This window comes from Colletes gigas, unplaced genomic scaffold (assembly GCF_013123115.1).
Source record: "Colletes gigas isolate AHSC1104 unplaced genomic scaffold, ASM1312311v1 Colletes_gigas_Sc00003, whole genome shotgun sequence".
Taxonomy (NCBI): Eukaryota; Metazoa; Arthropoda; class Insecta; order Hymenoptera; family Colletidae; genus Colletes; species Colletes gigas.
Genome location: NW_025106632.1, coordinates 9,518,755 through 9,540,318, shown reverse-complemented (window position 1 = coordinate 9,540,318; position 21,564 = coordinate 9,518,755). Strand labels below are relative to the sequence as shown.

Sequence of the window (21,564 nt, the reverse complement as noted above, 5' to 3'; positions counted from 1 at the left end):
GTTAAAGAAGCGGGAAGTTTAACACCATATATATAACATATATATGTATAGTATACACAATGAATGTATTAAGCATTTTCAGTTTCCTACATTGATAATAAACCAAATTATTAGGTTATGTTTTCAATATAAAACGCCTTTTACGAAATACTAATAACTATAAATTAAAAAAAAAATAAATCTGTATTAGATTTTTTCGTAAGTTTTGTTTTCGAATATAAAGAGATCCGTCAATGTTCGTATTACGAAAATGAATTTTTAGATGAACGTTCATGTACTATGATTAAGTTGTTATTCTACTTTTAATAAGTATTGATAACGTTAATTTTGCCACAAAAACTACTGTTGGCTTAAAAGTTATCGATGTATCTCTATTCAGAGTGTTAAAGGTCGGGTAGACCTGATTGGAATGCTTAATCTGACAGATAACATGGATTAAGTTGACCAAGTGGAACGAAAGTATAACCATGCATTATCAAAGCATGAAATTTATTTTACGCGTATGATGATCGATCAGAATTCAGTCATTTGTCGTGAAGTAAGGGAAAACGTAATGCGACTAGTGTGCTTAGACAGCAAATAATATGATTTCAAGTTTTTGTAAAAAAATTATTGGTACATCTACTACACAAGAGCAAAACCAGGAGAAAATTCTTTGTGTCGGATTGACTTGTTTGGACATCGTGCAAACCTGTAAACAATACCCCGCGGAAGATTCTGATCAAAGGTGAGAGTTTCTTTTGTTTGCGATTGCGCAATATCACGTTTCGTTTATAGTGTATGTGATCAGTTTATGTTACATGAAAACATAAACAATGTGTTTACTGTCATTTGGCAAATAAAATGTCATTTCATCATGTAGGTTATTTTCCATCGACGTGATTGATTTCGAAATCATTGATATTCTCGATCTATGCGATAAATGCGAAAATACTTCTAAAAGAACATTATATTAGAATTTACCAAACTGAAATAAATCGAATATTTATCGAAATTTGTAAATGTTTCATTTAATCTTTATTTCTTTACTTTATAGATCTGTGGAATACAGATGGCAAAGAGGAGGCAATGCATCCAACACTTGCACAGTCCTTTCACTATTGGGAAGTCCGTGCGAGTTCCTTGGTACCTTGAGTGCAGAAGAACACCTAAACTTTTTACAAAATGATATGAGGAAATATAACATTGGTTTTTCTCACTGTCCTATGGTAGAAGGCATCGGATGTCCTACATCTACAATTGTTTTGAGTCTAAGTTCTGGTTCGCGTACAATTTTACATCATAATCCGTGTCTGCCAGAATTAACATTAAAGGATTTTGAACAGCTGCGTCTACAGGATTACAGCTGGATTCATTTTGAGGGCAGAAACTTGGTCGAAGTGTTACCTATGATGCAGTATGTGGAAAACTACAATAACACATTGAATTATAGCCAAGATGTTAGTAACAAAGAGACAGATTGGAGCCAGATACCGATTACAGTTAGCATGGAATTAGAACGTCCTAAACAAGAATTGTTAGATCTACTACCATACGTTGATGTAGCATTTATATCGAAAGATTTTGCTCAAAGTAGAGGATACGATAATATGAGCGAAACATTAAAGAATATAAGCGAAGATGCTAAGTCTGGGTATAGTTATGATTAAAGAGATACTTTTTAATTATAAGCATAATGTTAAATCGTTACTAACTATGTTTTCTTTCAGAGCAACGCTTATCTGTGCTTGGGGAGACAGAGGTGCTATGGCAAGAACACCGGATAACATCACTGTACAATCTCCAGCATTTCCACCACAAAAGATTGTGGATACTTTGGGAGCTGGTGACACTTTTAATGCTGCAGTATTGCATTTTTTGAATAAAACGAAACTAGACTTTATTAAAACGAGAAAGTCAGAATCGATCGAAGTAAATACGGCAATACAAAAAGAGGAAAAACTGAAACATACTATTAAAAAAAATTATAAAATTGAAAGCGTAGAATTTAGTCACACGGAATTTATTACCCAAAATGTTTTACAAACGGCTGTGACCTTTGGCTGTCAAGTAGCTGGCGTCAAAGTTGGTTTAAAAGGCTATAATAAATTAGACGAAATTTTTAGACATATGTTAGAAAGTTAACCAAGATGTTATATTACTTTACACTGCATGTAAATAATTTAAAGGTATAATCGAATTGCATAAAGTTTTAGTTACCAAAAATGAATTTTTTAAAGATAGTTTGATAAATTTGATTTATTGTTGTAAAGTCTTTCGATATTAGTAGGATCAGATATTCATAGTATAACATAATCTTTATATAAGTGTTACTGATATTTGTTTTTTGATCTGAATAGAGTAAAATAAAGTTTTTCATTGTTGTTTTATCCATTTTTATCCGAATTAAGAGCCGAACCTTTATAGGATATAACATACGTAAAATTACATAGATTACGGCTAAACATTTATTTATTATTAATTGACGTATATTATAACATACTCCTAATTTACATTTATTATGCTTAATTTCTTTCAAGGTACCAACAAGAAACGTACAAAAAAAATTGGCCGTGTTTAACGATAGCGGTGAGTGGTATTATAGATACCTTAAGATATTTCCTTACCTAATGTAAAATTATCTACAAGTTTATGAAGAATAATTACATGTGCGTATAAACAAATTCAAAATAGTACAGATAGGGTAAAAAAAAAAAAAATTACTCCGCTTTTATAAATTAGGAGTATCGCTGCGGAAATATCAAACATTCGTTAACACTTGGTTTCCGCTTCGAGAGTAGCGTCGAAAAAGTCTACCACGCTACGTGCGCTCGCTTCGGGAGTACATCTGAAAGAAGCAAAACAGAAACTTTAATCGATCGACCGAGAAAATGTGGCTGTCGCATTACGCGTACCTCAAGAAAACATTCACATAGATCCAATACGCGGGAATGGACAACTCTGAGATGTTTCGTCTCTGGGCCTGTACTATTTTAGCAACTGCCTCTTTCGGTGAAACCATCGCCATGAGGCTTGGGAACCTAAGTAGGAAGGACCTTTGTTAGTTGATTATTTATCATAACGATTGTTTCTCATCTGTTGTTATTCATTCAAGTATATTTTATGCATTTAATTTTATTTTTTTCGCTTCAGAAAGTGTTCCTACCTTTAGTCCAATAATCCAGTCTGTATGCAAAAACATATATACGCGAATAATATTAATAGGCGAACGATTTCCGTGTCAGGTAATGTATATAATTAGTACGATATAAGAGCAACGAGAGAATACTTGTGTAACGATTCCGTATATGTATATTCGAAATATTTATTGCTAGTTGCTTCTTTCAAGCGATTGTACCTGATCTTCGGCTTCAAGCAGAGTCCAGTGTCTACCATGTACGGGTAGATAGTGGTGAAATTGATGTTCGAAACCTTTTCTTTATTTAATGCTCGGATTTCTTCTTTCAAAGCTTCCATGAAGCCTGTTAACGTTACATGTAAGATACAATTACGTAAGACCTCTGGGAGATTTCGTGCAACGAAGAAAGCAAGATAAAAGGCACATGATTTTCACCTCTTACTGCAAACTTTGAGGCGCAGTAAGGAACCAGGTTGGCCAAACCGACGAATCCAGCCATCGACGAGAGAGCTACGATGTGCCCATGATTTCTTTGGATCATGCTGGGCAGGAAAGCTTGTACAGTCTGTGGAGAAATAAACAAATGTTACGTAGTTAAAAAAATAAACGAAGCTAAAGGAATGGGGAAGTTGATAAAAGGTTCGTTTTTTTATCGACTCTAGCTCACCCAACAGTGTGCCAATACGTTGATATCAAATATTCGCTTGATATCCTCGGGCGTGTGATCCAGGAAAGCATGGCAAGGCATGATGCCAGCATTGTTAATCAAGATCGTTACGTCTCCGACTTCCTCCCTCACTTTCTCGGCTATGCTAAATACCTCTTCTCTTTTTGACACGTCGCATCTACGAAACCCAACATGCTCGGTAATAACGTAGCGATAAAGAAAGGATAAATTGATCGATAAGCACACAGTCACATTGAAAATGTAAAATAACATTTGCACAACCGTTTGAGGTAACATTACAATAACACCGTTTGAAAGGCGTTTTAATCTTTGAATTTATTTATTTCTTTTTTTTTTAAGCTCTCCTGGTAATAGGCAATCGAATATGGCGCAAGCATCTATGTCATACTCGAACAAATGTCATCGAAATTCCACGTACTTGTAACCATGTGCCTTAGTCCCGCCCATCTGCTCAATTTCATTCACTGTTTCATTGTTTCCTTCCTGGTTTACGTCCCAGCAAACAACGGTGGCCCCAAGTGACGCGTACTTTAGGGCCAATTCTTTGCCGATACCGTGACCCGCTCCTGTAATCTGTTTAAAAGTCAGTATAATATCATATAAATATTAATTGTTATTTAAATATAGAATAATAATAATAATTGATACGCAAGTTAATTATCATAGAAAAATTCGGCTGATACAATCAGTATACATATATATACATGTATAGAACAAAGCGTACATTTGAACTTTTGATTATTATTGCAATTGAAATTTTTTCGAGTAATCTAATCGTTTATTTCCCTCGGGATTGCAACTGATAAAATTGATTTAACCGTCCAAGTAATTGTTGAAAAATTGCATAATAAATACCAGGACAATTTCCCCGGCCACATTCTTCTCTTCAGCCGGTACGAATAGCCTGTATATTCCTTCGCCTATGAAATAAAGAATCTTTACGAGTAACAGCAGAACGTCTGTCAAGATCAACACACCCCCGTACGCCTTAACCATGGTTTCTTGGTATGCACTCCTGCAACGTGAAAGTTTTTCTTTTTATTTTCGTTTCGTATTCGTTCGAGTGTGATTGATGCTGTTCGAAATTAATGTTAACACGTTCACTAGTTGTTATGTGGCATTATTTCATAACATTTCTAACAACAGTAATGTTATTAAAAAAGTTTACAAATGTTGGATAATTCGTTGAAAATGTTTCGAAAGAAACATTGCACGTTTAAGGCGTCAGTCATCAATGACCATAATGGCGACAATTAGTACAGTCACAGCTACAGCATCGAATGACCTTGAAGCGAGGATTCAATCCTAATTTGTCGAAATGTACCCTAATTTCCCCAATAAATCATTCGGCATGATTGCCATTTTTGGTACAAAATTTCACTTTCTTTGCTTCAAGGTCGACCGAAGGCCACGTTGAATTCGTCTTGATAGAAATTACGATTCTATTACGTCGATAACATGTCAGTTAAGAAAATGAAGGTGACCTTGACAATTGATCGAAAATAAAATCCTCTTGGAATTATTTTAAAATTATGTTAAAATTACCGATGAAAACTAGTAACAATGATGTGATCATTGAATCAGTAGAGTAGAGAAACGGAGTAAAATGAATAATAAATTGGTCGATAATGGTTATCGAGAACGAAACAATAAAATTTCGATCGCTTATAATCGTAATCTTTTAAACTAACAACATGTTAGTAGAGATAAAAGATTATTCGATTTAAAAATTTAAATAGCAGTTAGTGTTTCTGGTTATCGTAAATAGGTAAAGTTTGATTATGCAGACGACGCGATTTCATTGTTACTTTTATTTAACAAGAATTTTCGAGTTTACGGATAAACGGCCGATAAACAGCTCCAAAGCCGGTAGTGAAAACTTTACCTAGTTGAAATAACTTACACTTACAGTCAACCGCTTGATCGAACTTTCATCGAACGAACGAGCGGTGCGTATAAATTGACTCGCGCAAGTTCGGTTGCGAATAAAGGCAATTACGTACATATAAAATCTGCTTTTAAATTACGTTGTATCGTAGATTTACCATTCGAGAAGGGTGCGGTTAAAAAAACGATTTCTGGCGAGGAGAAGTTAATTTCGATGGAGCGACCGAGCTATTTTTCGTGTCGACGAGCTTTTGCTTTCTTAATTCCGGGAGAAACTTTAACGAGCGGAATGACAGACAAACGTTTGTAAGTAATCTTGGTCGGTTCACGAAATCTAATTAACTCGAACGTTTCTTCTCAAGGCGATACCGATCGAGCAGCGACGAAATAGAGTACATGTATTTGAGAATCGAAGAAAGTATCGAAGCATCGTCGTAGCTGCGATCCAAACAAAGTAAAATTAATTTGAAGGATGATTCTTTGCTGGTTGGTAATAATGGTTACGAAACCATTAACAAGATCCTGTTATTCGTAAGCAACAATGTACATACTTCAGGCAGACTTAGTCCTGAATTTTTATTTGTTTCAGGACGCACTAAGAACACTTCGAGGTCAAAGCGGTACCTATGCAGAGTGTGTATAAATTATACTATCAAGTATACCGAGTATATATAATTTTTGAAATGCTCTTTGCACTATTTTCAATTATTGGATAATTCGAGTCTAAAGGAAACCCTGTTGATTTAAAACGAGGCGATTACAGCTATATGTATGTATTTAGTAACAGTGTTATCTTCTAAACTGTTCTCCAACATTTTATGTAAGCTGTTTTATAATCTGTAATAATCTTACCGATCAGCGTGTTGCCGAAGAGCAGCTTCAACGGTCGAAACGGCACCGCCTAGATCGAAGAAGCTACGGACCCGCCAGTGTTAGAAACGCAACGAGTTTTCCTCTCGATCGATCCAGCGGTAAAGCAACGACAGACCTGCGATCCGTTTCCGTTCGTGTTCAGATCGCTACTAAACCGTCCGCGTATGTTTCCGTGGCCACTATTAAGGAGAATCTTCGCATCGCGGGTAACCGAGCACACTCGCGACTATAGAGCGATCGCGAGTGTCGGCTGTGGTAAGAACCCGAGGGTGACTGCGTTGCTGCTGCGTCACTTACAGAACCGTGTGTACCAATTGTCGTGAAAACGAAAACACGATTTGCTTCATTTATCTAGGTATATACCGGAAGGTAATTAACGAAATAAGACGTTTACTTGTTGCAAGTTAGTTTCTTGCATCCCGCGGGTCGCGTCGTCGATCGGGTTACTTTCACCGGGGAGCAAAGATCATCCTGATCGGATAAGGGACCGATTGAAAATAATTACGTCTAACAAATAAGTACGCCTAACGTGTCTGTTTGGCTGTATTAGCTGTACTAACAGCATCTCTCGTACGAAACTGTAGCAGAGACACTTCTTCCTTCTTTGCGACGCAGCAGCTTCTCGCGATACCGGCTTTCGTGCATCGATTACGCAACCACTTTCGCTTCGCGATGCATGTCGCATACTCAGCTGACCGCCAGACGCTCGAGTTTATCCGTAAAACGTTTCGTTCCAGCACTTTTCGCCGAATATTGCTCGCTCGACCGGCAAACTTTCATCCGGCCAGATCGAGCGAGCACCGGCTACCCGAATCCCGGTTTCTGCATCGCAATCACGCCATCACCCACCAACGATCAACAAAGACTTATCTCTTCGACAAATTATACCAGGATTTTCCGATCACATACATACTGTCATCAATAAACGAACGCGTTCGATATTAAACTTTTGTATCACCTTTATTCGATAGTAAACGCACTCGATCTCGTCGAGACTGAAGACCGGTTCTCGGCTCTCTTATCTGGTCGTACCTATACCTTATACCTTATACCTAAATTTTATCCTTAATCGCAACTAGAGATACGTTCTATGCACTCACCATGTATTCTGTCCGTCCATCGTGGCCAGCTGTCGCGATGATGAGTAATGACGTTCTCGGACGAGATTGTGCAAGTTACACGGGCAACGCTGCTTCCGAGAACCTGCGTGTGTGATATCGTGCCCTCGACGATAAAAAAATAACCGTTCAAAATGAGAGATAAGGAAACAGAGGTGGAAGCAGGGACAGAGACAAAGAGAAAGAGCGAGAAGACAATTTACGCCGGTAAAAAATTCTGTACCTACAGACATAGCAGCCGCGATTGCGATAATGCCGCGGACGCGGACTCGGACGCAGAAGAATCTGTTTTCCAAAGCAAAATTTTTTACGCTGAAAGATCGATTCCGCGTCCGGAGACTCTCTGATCGGGGCGACTATAGACGACCGTGGGTCAGTGCACCAATTCATCGATTTCCCATTCTGACATAAAACATCTGCTCGCTAGACGGGTGAAAATTCACTACTGCCCGTTACTTATACCAACGTTTATACGGGTTTCATCGCGATTCGCGGTACTTTCGGTCCGACGGAGCCACTGAAACTTATTTTTGACGAGCACACGCAACTCGAACGAATATAGAACGGTTTTCCTTCGAATCTCCGGTGAACACATTCGAACAGTTTCGATTTCGTCTTATTGTTATTTGTAGAAACCAACGCACAGCCTATCGTCTATATTTTATACAAAAATATACATGAATCTTCGTTTAAAAAACCGATAATTTGATAACAAATTCTTTTGCCTACTATTATTATTGCAATTTCGTCTGAACCGATTTTTACTTTTCTCCGTTGCTGGGCACACTGCGCATCGAGTAGTAGTGACGGTCCAGTTTCTCTCGGAGCAACGATGATTCATTACATTGATAATTATAGATTATGGTCCTAAGCGTCTCCAAACCGAGAAGAAAAATTTAGTCTCACGAACGGGGTTCGCGCTCTATTTAGAACGGTTAAATTATTTAATTTGTCCCGCGTGTGCGAATCGCTTGCCCGCCAAGGATTTCACGTATTTACGTAAACCCGAAAACGCGGGAAGCATACGCGACGGTTAATCCGAGTGCCTTTTGCGATTAAAAATTCATCGCGTAATGTTACAAGCTCCTCCCCCTTCTCCTGCCACGAGCATAAAATTTCCAATCAGCTACGATGCTCTTGAGATTATTTCTCCTTTTTTGCCCGCGAGCATTCCAACTTTCAACCACGGCGTCCAACTATTGTTAGATCAGTTGATGCACGCAAATGACGATAGTCCGTTAACCGTTCTTTGTTGCCTCCAGGAATAGTGAAATCAATATAGGGTTCACGAACCTTCCACCGCGAAGAAAAGAACGCTTTGAATAACGAAGAGTGCATTAACGAGGCGCGTGGACGACTTCTTAAATGGAGGAATTTTTCACGGAAAAGTTCCCGAACGCGTGCGTCCATTTAATTTCAAGCCATGTACTTGCCAACAATTAACTGAATTTAACTTACTTAAAATTTCATTCGTAATTCCGCAGTGAAATCATTTCACAGAAAATCAGAAAAATTCAATTATTTCGAAAATAATTCGAATCCTTAAGAATTTCGATAGGATCTCAGAAGATTTATTCATTTAATAAATAAGTATTTACATCGCGCATTTTATTGTTTTTTTTTCATTTGAAAAGGTGTAATTATCATTAGTGTACTTTTTTTACATTATTCATTTTTATATTTTATGGTCGCATATAATGAATGTTTAGTAATTATTCAGGTTTCCATCTTTACTAAAAAATAAATAATGTTAAAAATTTCAAATTAAAGACTGTAGAAAAGAGTTGAGAAAATACTACAAATCAAGTTGGCCCATTAGCTCAGTTGGTTAGAGCGTCGTGCTAATAACGCGAAGGTCGTGGGTTCGATCCCCCCATGGGCCAAATCTTTTTTTTACACAAATTTTCAAGACTTTTCATCTAACTATATTGTTCAGATGTTTCGTATAGTTACAATACGAAATAATCGCACATTCTTTTAAGTTACGGCCATTTTCATAATAACCGGCACATGTAACGTACGACTCGATCGATTCAATATATCGAGATTTTAGTAAGCAAATAACGAATAAATAAAAAATTTGTATTTGTTACTCCGGGAGGGAATTTTCTCAAATCTAAACGGAGCAGCCCCGTTAAGACTTGTAAGTTTCACAATTCTATGATACAAACTTCCATTGGATCATAAAATTATAAAATAATAATTCTAGAAATAAGTGAAAAAATAAAATATTTACTATTTATGTAATTTTTTTACAATAAATTGCCGAACACAGTAGGATAGAAAATTATCAATTTTCGCAGTTTATTTTAAAAGTTCTTACACTATTTTATTTTTGTACACGTTAAATATAGAAATAGCCGGAAATATAATTATAAACCTTTTTACGATGTCTCGATTTCTCCTAAATATATTTGTTTGTCGCTAGACCCGGAGCAAACTGGTGAGGAGAAATATTTGTTTAGATTAGCTGTAATTAAATAAAATATTAAAATATTTATTATATGAAATATATTACCAATCGGCTCTTTTGGGTGGAAATCAATGTCGTTAACAGAACCATTATGACCAGGCAATTTGTACAATATCCTACGACTTGTAGTGTCCCAAATATAATGAAATCTGTCCGACGATCCGGCTGATACTTTGCTGCCATCTGGTGACCATGCGCATCTCAGTAGGTTCTGCATTTAAGTAACGATATTTATTAAGTATTAATGATATATACAATAAGAATGCAGAAACGCACCTTCTCAAAGTTATGTTGATGTCCAGAAAGAATTTTCACACAACGTTCGTAAGGAGCAAACGGCCTAACGTCCCAAATTCTTAATGTGTTATCCATAGCATTGGACAGAATATAAGAGCCATCTGGACTTAGACTCAGGCCGGTAATGGTGTCAGAATGTCCTTTAAGTTTATAAAGAATGGAATTTTTTCTCAGATCCCACACTTTTATATCATTGTCTATCCCGCCGCTTATTACTTGCTCTGCTGTATCGTTAAATGTTACGGCAGTAACCTGAAACAACAAAAAAATCAATCAAATATTGTATTCTAATCAGAATTTGTTAAATTTTAACAGGACATTAGTACCTGATATGTATTGTTTAAAGTATAACACTGTCCTCTTTTCCTGGGATCCCATACGCGTATTGTACTATCGTCACTGCCAGAACAAAGTTGTGTAATTCCTCTTCGTGCACCCGAGACAGAATTGACGAAAGAAGTATGACCTTTTAATTTTTTAATTCTGGTTCCAGCAGCTATATCCCATAAACCTAATGTCATGTCTGTACTAGCAGTGTATAAATGACTGCCATCTGGGCTAAAATGTAACTCCATGATTGCTCCACTGTGTCCAGTCATTGCAGAGATATTCTCGCATTCTCCATAAACGTTCCAAATAACTGTAAATTTAATATTTTCATATTTTTATTACGATACCGGCACGCAGTTCTTCGGTTTATAGAATAGCATACAAATTTGTCGATCAAAGCCTGTGGACGCGAGGTATTGACCCTCGGGGTGAAATTCGAGCGAAAATATATCTCCTTGATGTCCTTCGAGGAGCATAATTGGTGCAAACAAAGAGGAAGTTCGAGGGGGTCCCTGTAAAAAAAGAAAACAAGATAAATTATTGCTAGGAAAATAATTCAACGATCGTTGTGAAGTAAGGTTAGACTTACATTTTGTACGACCGCTTTTTCCCTGCTACTGAAAACCACTTCGTTTTTAGTCCTTTTCGAAGCAGGAACCAATGCCAGAATATCATCACCTTTACGTTTATCTAAAATTGGCATGACGAGTTATTTCGATGTTTGATTATATTTACAACGATCTATCGGCAAACACGGTTGTGATGTTGTGACAGATAAATATACAAACATGCCAAACGCTAAGTTCCTAGATTCGTCGTAATTTCTGGGTACATCAATCCAATGTTACAGGTTCAGAGCATAGCAGTTTCCAGTGAGCGGATAGGCTAAGGATATTACTAATTTCGAGTCAAGATTTCCTTTTTAGCATCCTTTACTTTTTTAGTTTCTTATTTATTTTTAAAATACTTTTAAACAATTTTCTAAAACAATTGGAAATTATCAAATTGAGGCTTGTGCGATTTTTTATTCGATTACTAGAAATTACAGCATGTGTAACAACTAAGATCAGGTGGCGCTTTGATCGTATCAGCTGCTTCTTTCAGAAAATGTTTCACTGATAAAACACTGCACATACTCTATCGATTATTGCGTAACATTATTCACTCTAAAATATTATCCTACGTGTCTATACAAAGTTCAAATTAAGTAATAAAGATGGTAATGAGCTTGATAAATTATAATTTATTACTTATAATATACACATTTGTATGTACGTATATTTGTATGTTCACTATAAACATTTTGACACATTTCATTTTCTATTTTTCCCTAATTAAAAATTAAATTCTTTGCAGTATAGGATGACCGTAATATTATTTTTATAAATACACATATTTACACATGGCCACTACTATTGCTGGGGAAAATTATTGTGGTTTTTCAAAGAAACTTAATTAACAAGATCTTAAAATTTCATGAAACGATATGTTTTCAAAATAATTATTAGCGTTAGTTCGCTTATACATAACTGAATGGTCAGTCTTTTATGTTACGTTTGCTGAAAAACCACGTATAAAATTCCTACAGTAGGAGAGGAAGAAACTCAACCGAGTGATATTTGTGACACCTGGATTACGAACGCATTGATCTTTTCGCGTACATGAGAGAAAATGTGCCGCTTATAATTCGGATTCTATTAAAAATCGATGATTTGCAAATGCGTAAAGTTACACAATTTAATATTGTACTATACACAAATATACAGGACACTCATCGTCACCTCTTGTACCTGAACAAAATAATATTTTCTCGTATAATTTGCGCTTACTCAAACTACGTCACCGAACACTTTAACGATCAGACTTACTACAACAGCATAGATGTCGGATTTTCCATTAGGCTCTTAAAGGCAGCTAACCATTGTGCGCCCACTGCGCCGTCCACGGTTCGATGATCACAGCTGGCAGTGACGGACATGTATTGAGCAGTTGTAAATCTACAAAAAGTTATTCGAGGATTGAATAAATATATCGATAATTAAAAAATTTAAAAATACTTACCCTTTTTCGTTCTTGTCGGGTACTAGCCTAGTTTCAGTGGTACCTACAGCTAGGATTATGGATTGAGGAGGATTTATAATGGCAGAAAAGTTTTTAATGCCGAACATTCCTAGATTCGAGACAGTGATAGTTCCACCTTGAAATTCTTGAGGCTGTAACTTTCCTTCCCTTGCTTTCGCGGCTAATGCTTTCACATCTTTACTAATTTGAACTATACCCTTCGTGTCCGCGCCAAAGACTATAGGTGTAATTAGACCGTTCTCTGTACTTACTGCTACGCTTACATCGACATTGTTGTATCTGAAAAACAAATATCACGATAATGTAAATGTAAAGTACACATTGTACATATTAGAATCGATATAGCATTTTCTACAGATAATAAGTTACTTACTGTCTAATGACATCGCCCATCCAAGCGCTGTTACCCTCAGGTACTTTTTTACACGCCATTGCCATCCCTTTGATAATAATATCGTTAACACTGAGCTTTACTTTATCTTTTTCTAACATCTTGTTAAACTGTTCCCGCATTTCTAGAGCTGCATCCATTTTTACATCTATCGATAAATAATAATGTGGGATAGTTTGTTTGCTTTCTAGTAGACGTTTGGCAATTACTGCTCGGATATTGGATACAGGAATTTCTACTCCTCCAGAAATGCCTGCAGCACCAGCAGCTGCTGCTGGTTGGGCAGCAAGAGCTGGTCCAGCACCTTCCAAATCTTTGGATGTTATCGATCCGTACAATCCCGATCCTTTTAAGCCCTTAAAAGAGAAAAAGTAATATCGATTAAAATTGACCGATTCCAAAATTTAACATTAGGAAATTAGTGAATTAACTTGGTTCAAGTCACCTGTAAACTAAGGCCTTTTTCAATCGCGAGTCTTTTAGCTAATGGACTAGCATATATTCTATCACCGGAGGGTGTAGGCAGTTTTGCTGCCATTGGTGGTGCCGGTGCTACTGGAGATGGGGGAGGAGTGGATGGTGTAGGAGCAGCTGGTGCAGCAGCGGGCGGCGGTGCAGCTGCAGCGTCGTCTTTAAATTCCTTGAAAGCATTCACGCTAGCTGCATCCGGAACAATTATACAAACAAGTTTGCCGATAGGAACACTTTTTGTTCCTGCAGGTACCAAAATTTTTGCTAGATAGCCTTCCTCTGGAGTTTCAAAACCCATTGTTGCTTTATCAGTTTCAATTTCTGCAAGTAAGTCTCCTTCGTTCAGCTTCTCTCCTGAAATACAATATGACAATTAGGAACTTGTTTCTAATTTCTTTGATATAAAATATGATAAATTGTTCATCTTACCTTCCTTTTTTTGCCAACTAACAATGGTACCTGTTTCCATGGTAGGAGACAGTGCAGGAAGTTGTACTCTGATATGGTCTGGATAATCGGCATAAAACCTTAATTGTTGCTTCCATGGTGTCACCGTAAAACGCAAGGTATTGTGTACCTGAATTCTGAAGAAAGTACTGTTTTACTCTAAAAAATATTAAGAAATATAAGACAGTAGTGAAGTTAATTTTCAAGCACCACCCTTAATGTAGACATTGATTTACATCTGTGCGAATCTTGGTTGCAAAGATTGCCTGCGTAAAGATTACCATGCAAACTATTGCGGTTGCAAAATTATTTTAAACGACAGGTAACAGTTCTCGTGGAGTAAGTATTATGTTAAACATAATACTTAAAGCATTAAAAGGTAAGAAATAGGAAGAAAAACAGAAAACTGTGTTTAAATGACAGTACAAAAATTTAGGGTAAAAATGGAAAGACGAATGTAGAACGAAAGGATTATCATAACGACAGACAGTGATAAATCATGGAACTATAGAACAGTTAGACAGACAATTAAACGTGATCGTGTTGAAAGGACAAATACCTCTGTAGATGTTTTCTGTGAAGACATCGTATGACCATGGACCTCACGATGTTCGTCCGCACGGAACTTCGCAGTATAGCGCGTGCCAATTCATTACGCAGAGTAGTCGTTGTTCGTATCATAATCTCGGATGATTCGAGAATCCTTTACTACCGCTTCTAGTAGCAAGTCGACGGGAAATTGAGGTGACGAAGTGTTCAATGCACTACCTTGGACGACGATGAACACGATCGTGTCAACGATGTATTAGGGGTTATCGTAAAACACGAACAAGAACGGATGATACGTATAGCGAATTAGAGGTCGTCTACAAGGTCACGTGGCTTCAAGTTTAAAGGTGGTTCTCAAAAGGGGAAATCATCGTTCGCGAGAGGATAAGAAATATAGAAAAAAAATGTACCAGAAAAAATAAAAATAAAAAGAGACTCGGGATCGCTTTTCTTTTCCAAATTATAATGAAAATTTATGTCAAGGTTACTTGGCTTACAACCAGTAATGTCATTGATAAAATATAACGAACACTGGGATTTGCTAACTGAAAATCAGCTTCACTTACGTCCGATTCAGTGGTTAGACGGCCGGTTTTTTGGCGCATGCGCGTTAAAAATTTTCAGTAATGTACTACGATCGACTGGAAAAGGATTTCAGTCGTATGGTTCTCTTTGGTTATTTATAAAAATTATACATGTAAATACAATAATGAAATTAATCTTTGTAATTTCAATTTTGAAACATCAAATTGATCTAAATTTTAATGTAAATATCGATATAAAGGATGTGCTATAATGAAGAAGTTTCTAAATTAGAAATAGAAACTTTATTTATATTAGAAATTCTAGAAAATATGTTTAAAAAATAAATTAATTTGTCTTGCTTGGTATTGAGAGCTATCATTCATTTGGCGGCCATAGTTTGGTATATGTTACCTATGTAAGTACTTCGCTGGTATATCGCTGCAGATTGCACATGCGCAAACAATTTGGCGCGCCTAATACCAAGTTCACCAAAGTTTCCATAGTTACACATTCGTCTTTATTTGAATAATTATTGAGAAACACGAATTTCTAAAAATAAATTTTATTGAGTGTAGTTTTGTTTAGTGCTACCAACACTAATGGTAATTAAAGGAACTTAATTTAAGTTTGAAGAATCATTCGAAATGAAGAAACAAGGCGCGAGCAAAGCATTGGAAACAGGAAGGTCCGAGACTAAGGACGCAAAAAATATAAAACACGATAAAGATAAGTTCATGTTTAATAATGGGGATATTTATGACGGAGAATATAAACTTAACTATGAACAATTTTTACTGGTGAAGCAAGGTTAATATTTGAAAAAAGTCTATATTTTACAAAACATTATTACTTAAACATATAGTCGGTACAGGTAAAGGGATATATACTACCGATAACTTGGATGTATACGATGCAGAATGGGATAACGATACGTTCGCTGATAGTGAAATTCGCATTCGGTAATAATACAATTGTAAATTCTAATAAATTAATCGATAGTAGAATAAATTAAAAATTAATTATTAAAGGTATAACGACGATGCTCAGTATCGAGGTAAGATCGATTCTTATGGAACAATAAACGGTCATGGAACGTACACGTTTCCCGATGGATCCACTATACAAGCTGATTGGCTTCAAAATAAACCGTATACAAATGTTGTCTATCGTGAGCCCTTTGGATATACGTGGATAATTGAGAATATGTCAGAAAATGTAAGAGAATTAATTCATATATCTAAACAAATGTTATATATTAACATTTCAATTAAAACTATAGTCGATATCTTTTTCTTCGGGAAATCATTTCTGGACCGACATGTTGTCTGATCAAAGTGCCGCGCATTCTCTACACCAAAACGAACCCTATCGACTCAACGAATCGGATGACGGTGCTTAACATTTGGTGTTTTTACCGTTCATGTAAAAGTGACATGTAACGTAAATACAAATACAAGCGTTTTTCGCTACTGTTTCGCGTAGCTAATTGATTTTGTTGCAACTCAACTTTATAAATTACTCAGAATTTATCATTTGGCGTTTTTCGTCTCATCGTCGTCGCGTCTTATTGTTTTTACGGGCTTTCTCTTCTACTTAATATGTATGTATTTAATCCTCTTTATACATCGATGGAACTCTAAATCGAGTTATGGCAGGTCTGAATAGAGGATTCTCGTTCAGACTGTATACAGTTTTCTTCTGTTCTTGTTCAAACTTTTCGTATTCCTTTCTGTCTATTATGGAAGTCCAACACCTATACACACATTATAATCGATATTTGTTTCATATAAATTGTACTTTGATCTCGCCTGAGCAAAATAGTAGTATTAATCAAATTTTAGCATTTCACGAAGCCTGTTTAAACAATTGTTTAAATATTTTCTAATACATTGTTACTGATGGAATTTTAATGATAAATTAAACTAAAATAGTAAAACGTTTAATCACATCTAAGGCGAGATCGACTAGATAAAAACCAGATTAGTGAATTCGAAAGACAGCAAACTTGTTATTAATTTCGAAACGATACTTACTTCCAAGTCAACAGGCAAACAATTCCGATCAGTACTACTATACCGACGAGTACAAGCGAAATGGCAGCTGGGTGTATCGGTGTGGTGCATGCCTAAGAGGGTTAAAAACAAATAATTATAAGAAAATGAAGAAACCTTGACAAATATCTATTGTATACCTTCTTCCCGATCTTCAAAACAACAGCATTATTTTTTTGGAACTCGTACACGTAATGTATGTTGCACGTTTGTTTGTCTTTGACTAACTTTACGAAACAGTAATGTTCGTTTCCTGTGAAAATTAAATTTTAAGTAAATTTAAATAACTTGGTTGCAATAATTTATTTCAGAATTTGTTAGCCCGATGTTAATCTCATATATCGAAACGAATAGGCGCTAGTTTAATCCTCGCTGAATGGACTTCCTATTTATTTCAGAGATGGAAAATTTTAGTTTTTTTATAAATAATTTTGCAGTGAGTTAGGTATTTATACCAAAGTCCACGGAGTCCACTGTTTCAGTGGTATAAACGGTAGCGTTTGTTCGACAATACTGGTCTATTTCTTCAGGGTTTTCGACGGTAGCGTTGACGCAAGAGTTGTAGAGTGAGCATAGACCACTTCCTCCTGCGCTAGCCGATGATTCGCAATAAGTACCTCGGTAATACGAGTCGTCGGCCGCAGTAACGTTGCATCTGAAAACGATCTACTTAACACGAATAGAGACTTTGCATTCGAAATTAAACATTTTTAATGAAGTTACCATCAGTTGGACCATTCATATGCAATGAATCAGTAATTGTTATTAAATAATTAATTCTATATTATAAAATTAATTAAAATCCCAATAGGAATCTAAGTTACGAACCGACATTCCCCGCAGTCGCAGTATCCGTGACCAGCGCAGATTTCTTGTGTCCCTGGTGCGATACACAGATCATCGGTCGAAGGACATTGGCAGGCTTCTCCTTGCCAACCTTCTAAACAGTTGCAAACACCGCACTCGCAGGTACCTCTATCCGAGCATTCTATTCCACCGATCTGTTTAGGAAATTGTTTATTTTAATTCGTTAATCTCCGTTAGAAAAATCCACGTGTGATTTCATGTAAATCAAAATCGATTGCCTTGTCGCATGCGGAACACTCGCAGAACTGCCCGTTGTATCCTTTGTCGCAATAGCAAATCCCACAAACGCATTCTCCTCTTTCGGAGCAAACTTTCGTTGCGTTGGGGCTGATACACTGCAATTTATTCTCCACCGGTGAAATTTCGTCGCAATCGCAGTGTTCTCCTGCAAACATACAGTTTGTTAACGTCAAATGGATCGCAAACGAAACGAAACGCGACGCGAGATCTTACCAGACCATCCGAAATCGCATTTGCACAGACCACATTCGTTTGTTCCGTGCTGGCAACGCGAGATTTCGGAATCTTTGCAATTGCAACCGCAGAGAAGCTCGACCTCGATCACCATCTCAGATACCTCGGATGCCAACGCGTCCTCGACTACAACTGTTTGCGTCTGAGGAGTATTGCAACAGATCTCGAGATAAAATAAAATCATGTGCAAACTCCGCAATCTCGTACCGAAAAATTGTTAGATACAGTGGAGAGCACAACTGAACTAGTAACTACAAGTTAAGAATGCGTGAAGAATTTGAGAAAATGAACATTATGTGTTGGTTTGTCAGAGTTAGGAAATTTCGTAAACGATCAGTGTCTTTTTGTTATTGATATTCACATACCCAGAGACTCTGGTTGCTCGGGCACTTGTCGAAAGAAAATACAAGCCTGAAGTCGTATACATGGTCTTCTTGAATTCCGTCGCACGTCGACGTACTAGATTCCGGATTGTTTTCTCTCCCGCAGTTGGAGAAGTACTCCAAACGGAGCGGACTCGATGAATTGTCTCGCAACACCAGTCTCGAGATCAAGTCGTGGTACGCGGTCTCGATAATGTCCAGAATGTTCGAGCTATTGCTCGTTAACGTCGCGACTCTCGCCTTCTCTTTCAGCAGGTCCGCGATCAATTCGTACTCGGGACGACGATCCTCCGTCACGGCGAATATCAAATTCACTTTGTTCTCCTGCAATAGTCTCGACACCTCTGCCAGAGAGGCGTAATCGTAATTTGTGGACAGAGAGTATTGTCTTCGCTCGTCAAGGTGGCACTTGAAGTCTTGGCGATTCACCGCGCCGCCCAACTGTTAGTAATTTCAGATATTTTTCAATTACGAAACACGTCAGAGACCATTCATACACATTCCATAGATAGATAATTTAATTGCCCACTTATTTTATTATTTTGCTATTTACATTTCGAAAGATGGACGCATATTACCGTTATCATCTTTCGAGGGGTTGTGCTTGTTGCATTAGATAAACGAACGCCCATAATATTATAATCATTTACAGTACTCAAATCGATTATCTCGCGTTACCTTTCCATCGCCGGCAAAGTGTAAATACCCATCGGTAGCCACCAGCATGATTTTTCGTGTGTGTCGATTCCAGCCGACCTCTTCCGTACAAACGATTGCTTGCACAATTCCGTCCAATCCTCCTTCCAAATTGTCAACGTTTCCAGTAACTAAACTGTCGTTCACCTAAAACAACTACCGTTCAATCGCCGTCCAGTTGTTTAATATTTTAACAAATTAACGCGTACTTCTTTAATGAACCGCTGAACGTCACGGGTCAGCTCTAGATGATGCTGGAACGAATAGATAGGCGCGCAGACCGCGTGGTCGCTTTTGCAAGGATTATCCTCGTGGCCAGGAAAGATGTATGGCATTAGCGGTTTGTCCGCGTAGCTGCCGAATCCCAGACGAAAATTCGTATTGAATTTGCTGATCCTTCGAGTCATGTTCCATCCCACCATAACTAGGGTCTCTTTGTCGTCCCTCATCGACCACGTTAGATCCATCAAGTAGTACAGGTCCAGAGGATAGTTTCTAAACGATTTCTTTAGTCAAGCAACCAGTCGATATCAACATTGTCCGGACGAGTAAATAAACGTACTTGGCTGGTCGATAATGAAGCGGAACCGTCGTCTCGGTGTTCGGCCTAATTCTGAGTTTTACTTTCTGCGGCTTCAATTGCAACGGTGTTTCATCTAACAGGTCCATGTCCCGAAAATCGAAGTTCTCTAGGATCTTTATCGATCCCGGCGGAGCAGTGCGAATTTCCTCCGGCGGGCAACCGAACGCCTTCAATTTCTCCGGTACGTTGCATCTTGGTTTCCCGAGTATCGATGTCGAGTAAGACTGTAGATACACGCGAAAAAAATTTAATCTTCTTTTTCTTCGTTAAAATTCCAATCATCCACTCTACAATACGTTCTTCGGAAGTGCTATTACTTTGGTAAAAAGTTTACGATCCTGTATACCGATACAACATTCACAAAAGATATTCGTATCTTAGAAGGACAAAATATTATATTACACATATGTTGTTGCAAAACAGTGGTAGTTTTACACTTAAATTCTGCTGCCCGTTTCTTTATATTTAAACGATAACCCCCACCTAAAGCTAGGTAAACATTTTCACTATTCGTACGAAAGGAATTTTAGCGAAATTTACCCAATCGCTGCACCACGCACAGGAGGAGCTGGCCTCCAGACAGCTCTCGCAGGAGCTTTGAGAGATGCACTGCTTCAAGATTTTCACATCCACAGCTTCCGATTGTTTCCACTCATAGCACAGAACAATCACGAAGAGCAACGCTACGAAGATTCTCCTCATTTTTACCGTACAATCCGATTACAATATTCTTCTGTGCGCATCATTGATATTTTTCATCGATGGATCTCTTCGTTCTTCCGGTTCCCGCGAATCATGCTGCTGATTGAACAAATCGGCGATCCATGGCGACGTTTTCTTATTTTAGCGATTAACCGGGACGAAATCTAAAATGTAACTCGCGCAATCGTTACAGATAGTGATGTATCGTGCCTGTTATCTGCACTATGATAACGATTCTCATTGAAATGAAAGAAAAAGATAGCGCGGATTCGATATCTCTCTGCAATATTTACAATCTGTGACTTGATTTTATCTACCGCGCGAATTTAAGCTGGCGGTCGGTTCCAATCCGATCCAGTCGAATCCAATTCGGTGGCATGTTACCGTCGATCCTTATTTTATCCGTGATTTACGAAGACAATGCACGTTGGAAAATAGCATCGTCCGATGAACACCGTTTACTCGATTCGATGGAATGGAATGATTACCATCGACACTTACTATTTCACTGCGGAGCTATACGAATCCATCTGTAGACTAACAATATCTACTATTTCAC

At 37.4% G+C, this 21,564-nt stretch overlaps 6 protein-coding genes and 1 non-coding gene across 14 annotated transcripts; 3 read left to right on the top strand and 4 right to left on the bottom strand.

Annotated features, from left to right (window-relative positions):
- Window positions 1-265: 265 nt before the first annotated feature.
- Window positions 266-2,752, top strand: LOC122404478 (ketohexokinase-like). 2 transcript variants are annotated; one of them, XM_043408449.1, is made up of 4 exons: window positions 266-727; window positions 1,037-1,633; window positions 1,710-2,168; window positions 2,520-2,641. In XM_043408449.1, the coding sequence occupies exons 1-3, from the start codon at window positions 585-587 to the stop codon at window positions 2,122-2,124; spliced, it is 1,155 nt and encodes a 384-aa protein (XP_043264384.1). In that variant the 5' UTR covers window positions 266-584; the 3' UTR covers window positions 2,125-2,168; window positions 2,520-2,641. The 2 variants fall into 2 exon arrangements, with proteins under 2 accessions (XP_043264384.1, XP_043264383.1); XM_043408448.1 differs by having other exon boundaries at window positions 274-727; window positions 1,710-2,111; window positions 2,520-2,752.
- On the bottom strand, window positions 2,279-8,452 carry LOC122404476 (short-chain dehydrogenase/reductase family 16C member 6-like). Of its 5 annotated transcripts, none has more exons than XM_043408445.1 (9): window positions 7,908-7,932; window positions 7,667-7,790; window positions 4,662-4,821; window positions 4,225-4,379; window positions 3,786-3,963; window positions 3,554-3,683; window positions 3,338-3,461; window positions 2,895-3,020; window positions 2,279-2,827 (listed from the first exon to the last, which is right to left on the bottom strand). In XM_043408445.1, exons 1-9 carry the CDS (start codon window positions 7,915-7,917, stop codon window positions 2,752-2,754), a joined length of 1,083 nt encoding a protein of 360 aa, XP_043264380.1. In that variant the 5' UTR covers window positions 7,918-7,932; the 3' UTR covers window positions 2,279-2,751. The 5 variants fall into 5 exon arrangements, with proteins under 5 accessions (XP_043264380.1, XP_043264381.1, XP_043264378.1 ...); XM_043408446.1 differs by having other exon boundaries at window positions 7,667-7,769; XM_043408443.1 differs by having other exon boundaries at window positions 2,281-2,827; window positions 7,912-8,452.
- Window positions 8,453-9,493: 1,041 nt separating this feature from the next.
- Trnai-aau lies at window positions 9,494-9,567 on the top strand. The gene has a single exon. It is a non-coding gene; the product is annotated as a tRNA-Ile (tRNA).
- A 454-nt stretch (window positions 9,568-10,021) lies between these two features.
- On the bottom strand, window positions 10,022-11,596 carry LOC122404479 (U5 small nuclear ribonucleoprotein 40 kDa protein). Its single transcript, XM_043408451.1, has 6 exons — window positions 11,374-11,596; window positions 11,167-11,296; window positions 10,781-11,094; window positions 10,434-10,706; window positions 10,203-10,368; window positions 10,022-10,124 (listed from the first exon to the last, which is right to left on the bottom strand). Exons 1-6 carry the CDS (start codon window positions 11,485-11,487, stop codon window positions 10,069-10,071), a joined length of 1,053 nt encoding a protein of 350 aa, XP_043264386.1. The 5' UTR covers window positions 11,488-11,596; the 3' UTR covers window positions 10,022-10,068.
- Window positions 11,597-11,687: 91 nt separating this feature from the next.
- Window positions 11,688-15,312, bottom strand: LOC122404475 (dihydrolipoyllysine-residue acetyltransferase component of pyruvate dehydrogenase complex, mitochondrial). 2 transcript variants are annotated; one of them, XM_043408442.1, is made up of 7 exons: window positions 14,735-15,311; window positions 14,158-14,312; window positions 13,703-14,082; window positions 13,240-13,613; window positions 12,846-13,145; window positions 12,653-12,781; window positions 11,694-12,574 (listed from the first exon to the last, which is right to left on the bottom strand). In XM_043408442.1, coding segments are annotated over exons 1-7 (1,461 nt in total). In that variant the 5' UTR covers window positions 14,857-15,311; the 3' UTR covers window positions 11,694-12,573. The 2 variants fall into 2 exon arrangements, with proteins under 2 accessions (XP_043264376.1, XP_043264377.1); XM_043408441.1 differs by having other exon boundaries at window positions 11,688-12,781; window positions 14,735-15,312.
- A 581-nt stretch (window positions 15,313-15,893) lies between these two features.
- LOC122404531 (radial spoke head 1 homolog) lies at window positions 15,894-16,659 on the top strand. The gene is made up of 4 exons (XM_043408568.1): window positions 15,894-16,056; window positions 16,121-16,208; window positions 16,278-16,464; window positions 16,529-16,659. The coding sequence occupies exons 1-4, from the start codon at window positions 15,894-15,896 to the stop codon at window positions 16,646-16,648; spliced, it is 558 nt and encodes a 185-aa protein (XP_043264503.1). The 3' UTR covers window positions 16,649-16,659.
- Window positions 16,660-16,856: 197 nt separating this feature from the next.
- On the bottom strand, window positions 16,857-21,499 carry LOC122404530 (integrin beta-nu). 2 transcript variants are annotated; one of them, XM_043408566.1, is made up of 13 exons: window positions 21,323-21,499; window positions 20,844-21,169; window positions 20,283-20,527; window positions 19,930-20,215; window positions 19,703-19,867; window positions 19,007-19,465; window positions 18,621-18,783; window positions 18,386-18,552; window positions 18,129-18,301; window positions 17,756-17,955; window positions 17,441-17,553; window positions 17,283-17,374; window positions 16,857-17,002 (listed from the first exon to the last, which is right to left on the bottom strand). In XM_043408566.1, exons 2-13 carry the CDS (start codon window positions 21,003-21,005, stop codon window positions 16,858-16,860), a joined length of 2,370 nt encoding a protein of 789 aa, XP_043264501.1. In that variant the 5' UTR covers window positions 21,006-21,169; window positions 21,323-21,499; the 3' UTR covers window position 16,857. The 2 variants fall into 2 exon arrangements, with proteins under 2 accessions (XP_043264501.1, XP_043264500.1); XM_043408565.1 differs by having other exon boundaries at window positions 20,844-21,499.
- Between the last annotated feature and the right edge of the window lie 65 nt (window positions 21,500-21,564).

Coding starts and splice junctions, on each gene's coding strand:
- LOC122404478 (XM_043408448.1), top strand. CDS start 585: ATGATTTCAAGTTTTTGTAAAAAAATTATTGGTACATCTACTACACAA. Junction 728..1,036: donor GCGGAAGATTCTGATCAAAG/GTGAGAGTTTCT, acceptor TTTACTTTATAG/ATCTGTGGAATACAGATGGC. Junction 1,634..1,709: donor AGCGAAGATGCTAAGTCTGG/GTATAGTTATGA, acceptor GTTTTCTTTCAG/AGCAACGCTTATCTGTGCTT.
- LOC122404476 (XM_043408443.1), bottom strand. CDS start 8,074: ATGAATTGGTGCACTGACCCACGGTCGTCTATAGTCGCCCCGATCAGA. Junction 3,964..4,224: donor ACTAAGGCACATGGTTACAA/GTACGTGGAATT, acceptor TGGGTTTCGTAG/ATGCGACGTGTCAAAAAGAG. Junction 3,684..3,785: donor ACGTATTGGCACACTGTTGG/GTGAGCTAGAGT, acceptor ATTTCTCCACAG/ACTGTACAAGCTTTCCTGCC.
- LOC122404479 (XM_043408451.1), bottom strand. CDS start 11,487: ATGCCAATTTTAGATAAACGTAAAGGTGATGATATTCTGGCATTGGTT. Junction 11,297..11,373: donor AAAAAGCGGTCGTACAAAAT/GTAAGTCTAACC, acceptor CTTTTTTTACAG/GGACCCCCTCGAACTTCCTC. Junction 11,095..11,166: donor AGGCTTTGATCGACAAATTT/GTATGCTATTCT, acceptor TTAAATTTACAG/TTATTTGGAACGTTTATGGA.
- LOC122404475 (XM_043408441.1), bottom strand. CDS start 14,856: ATGATACGAACAACGACTACTCTGCGTAATGAATTGGCACGCGCTATA. Junction 13,614..13,702: donor AAAAAGGCCTTAGTTTACAG/GTGACTTGAACC, acceptor TTCTCTTTTAAG/GGCTTAAAAGGATCGGGATT. Junction 12,782..12,845: donor CCCGACAAGAACGAAAAAGG/GTAAGTATTTTT, acceptor AACTTTTTGTAG/ATTTACAACTGCTCAATACA.
- LOC122404531 (XM_043408568.1), top strand. CDS start 15,894: ATGAAGAAACAAGGCGCGAGCAAAGCATTGGAAACAGGAAGGTCCGAG. Junction 16,209..16,277: donor GATAGTGAAATTCGCATTCG/GTAATAATACAA, acceptor TAATTATTAAAG/GTATAACGACGATGCTCAGT. Junction 16,465..16,528: donor TTGAGAATATGTCAGAAAAT/GTAAGAGAATTA, acceptor TTAAAACTATAG/TCGATATCTTTTTCTTCGGG.
- LOC122404530 (XM_043408565.1), bottom strand. CDS start 21,005: ATGAGGAGAATCTTCGTAGCGTTGCTCTTCGTGATTGTTCTGTGCTAT. Junction 20,528..20,843: donor GTGCGTGGTGCAGCGATTGG/GTAAATTTCGCT, acceptor GTGTATCTACAG/TCTTACTCGACATCGATACT. Junction 17,375..17,440: donor TTTTGAAGATCGGGAAGAAG/GTATACAATAGA, acceptor TAACCCTCTTAG/GCATGCACCACACCGATACA.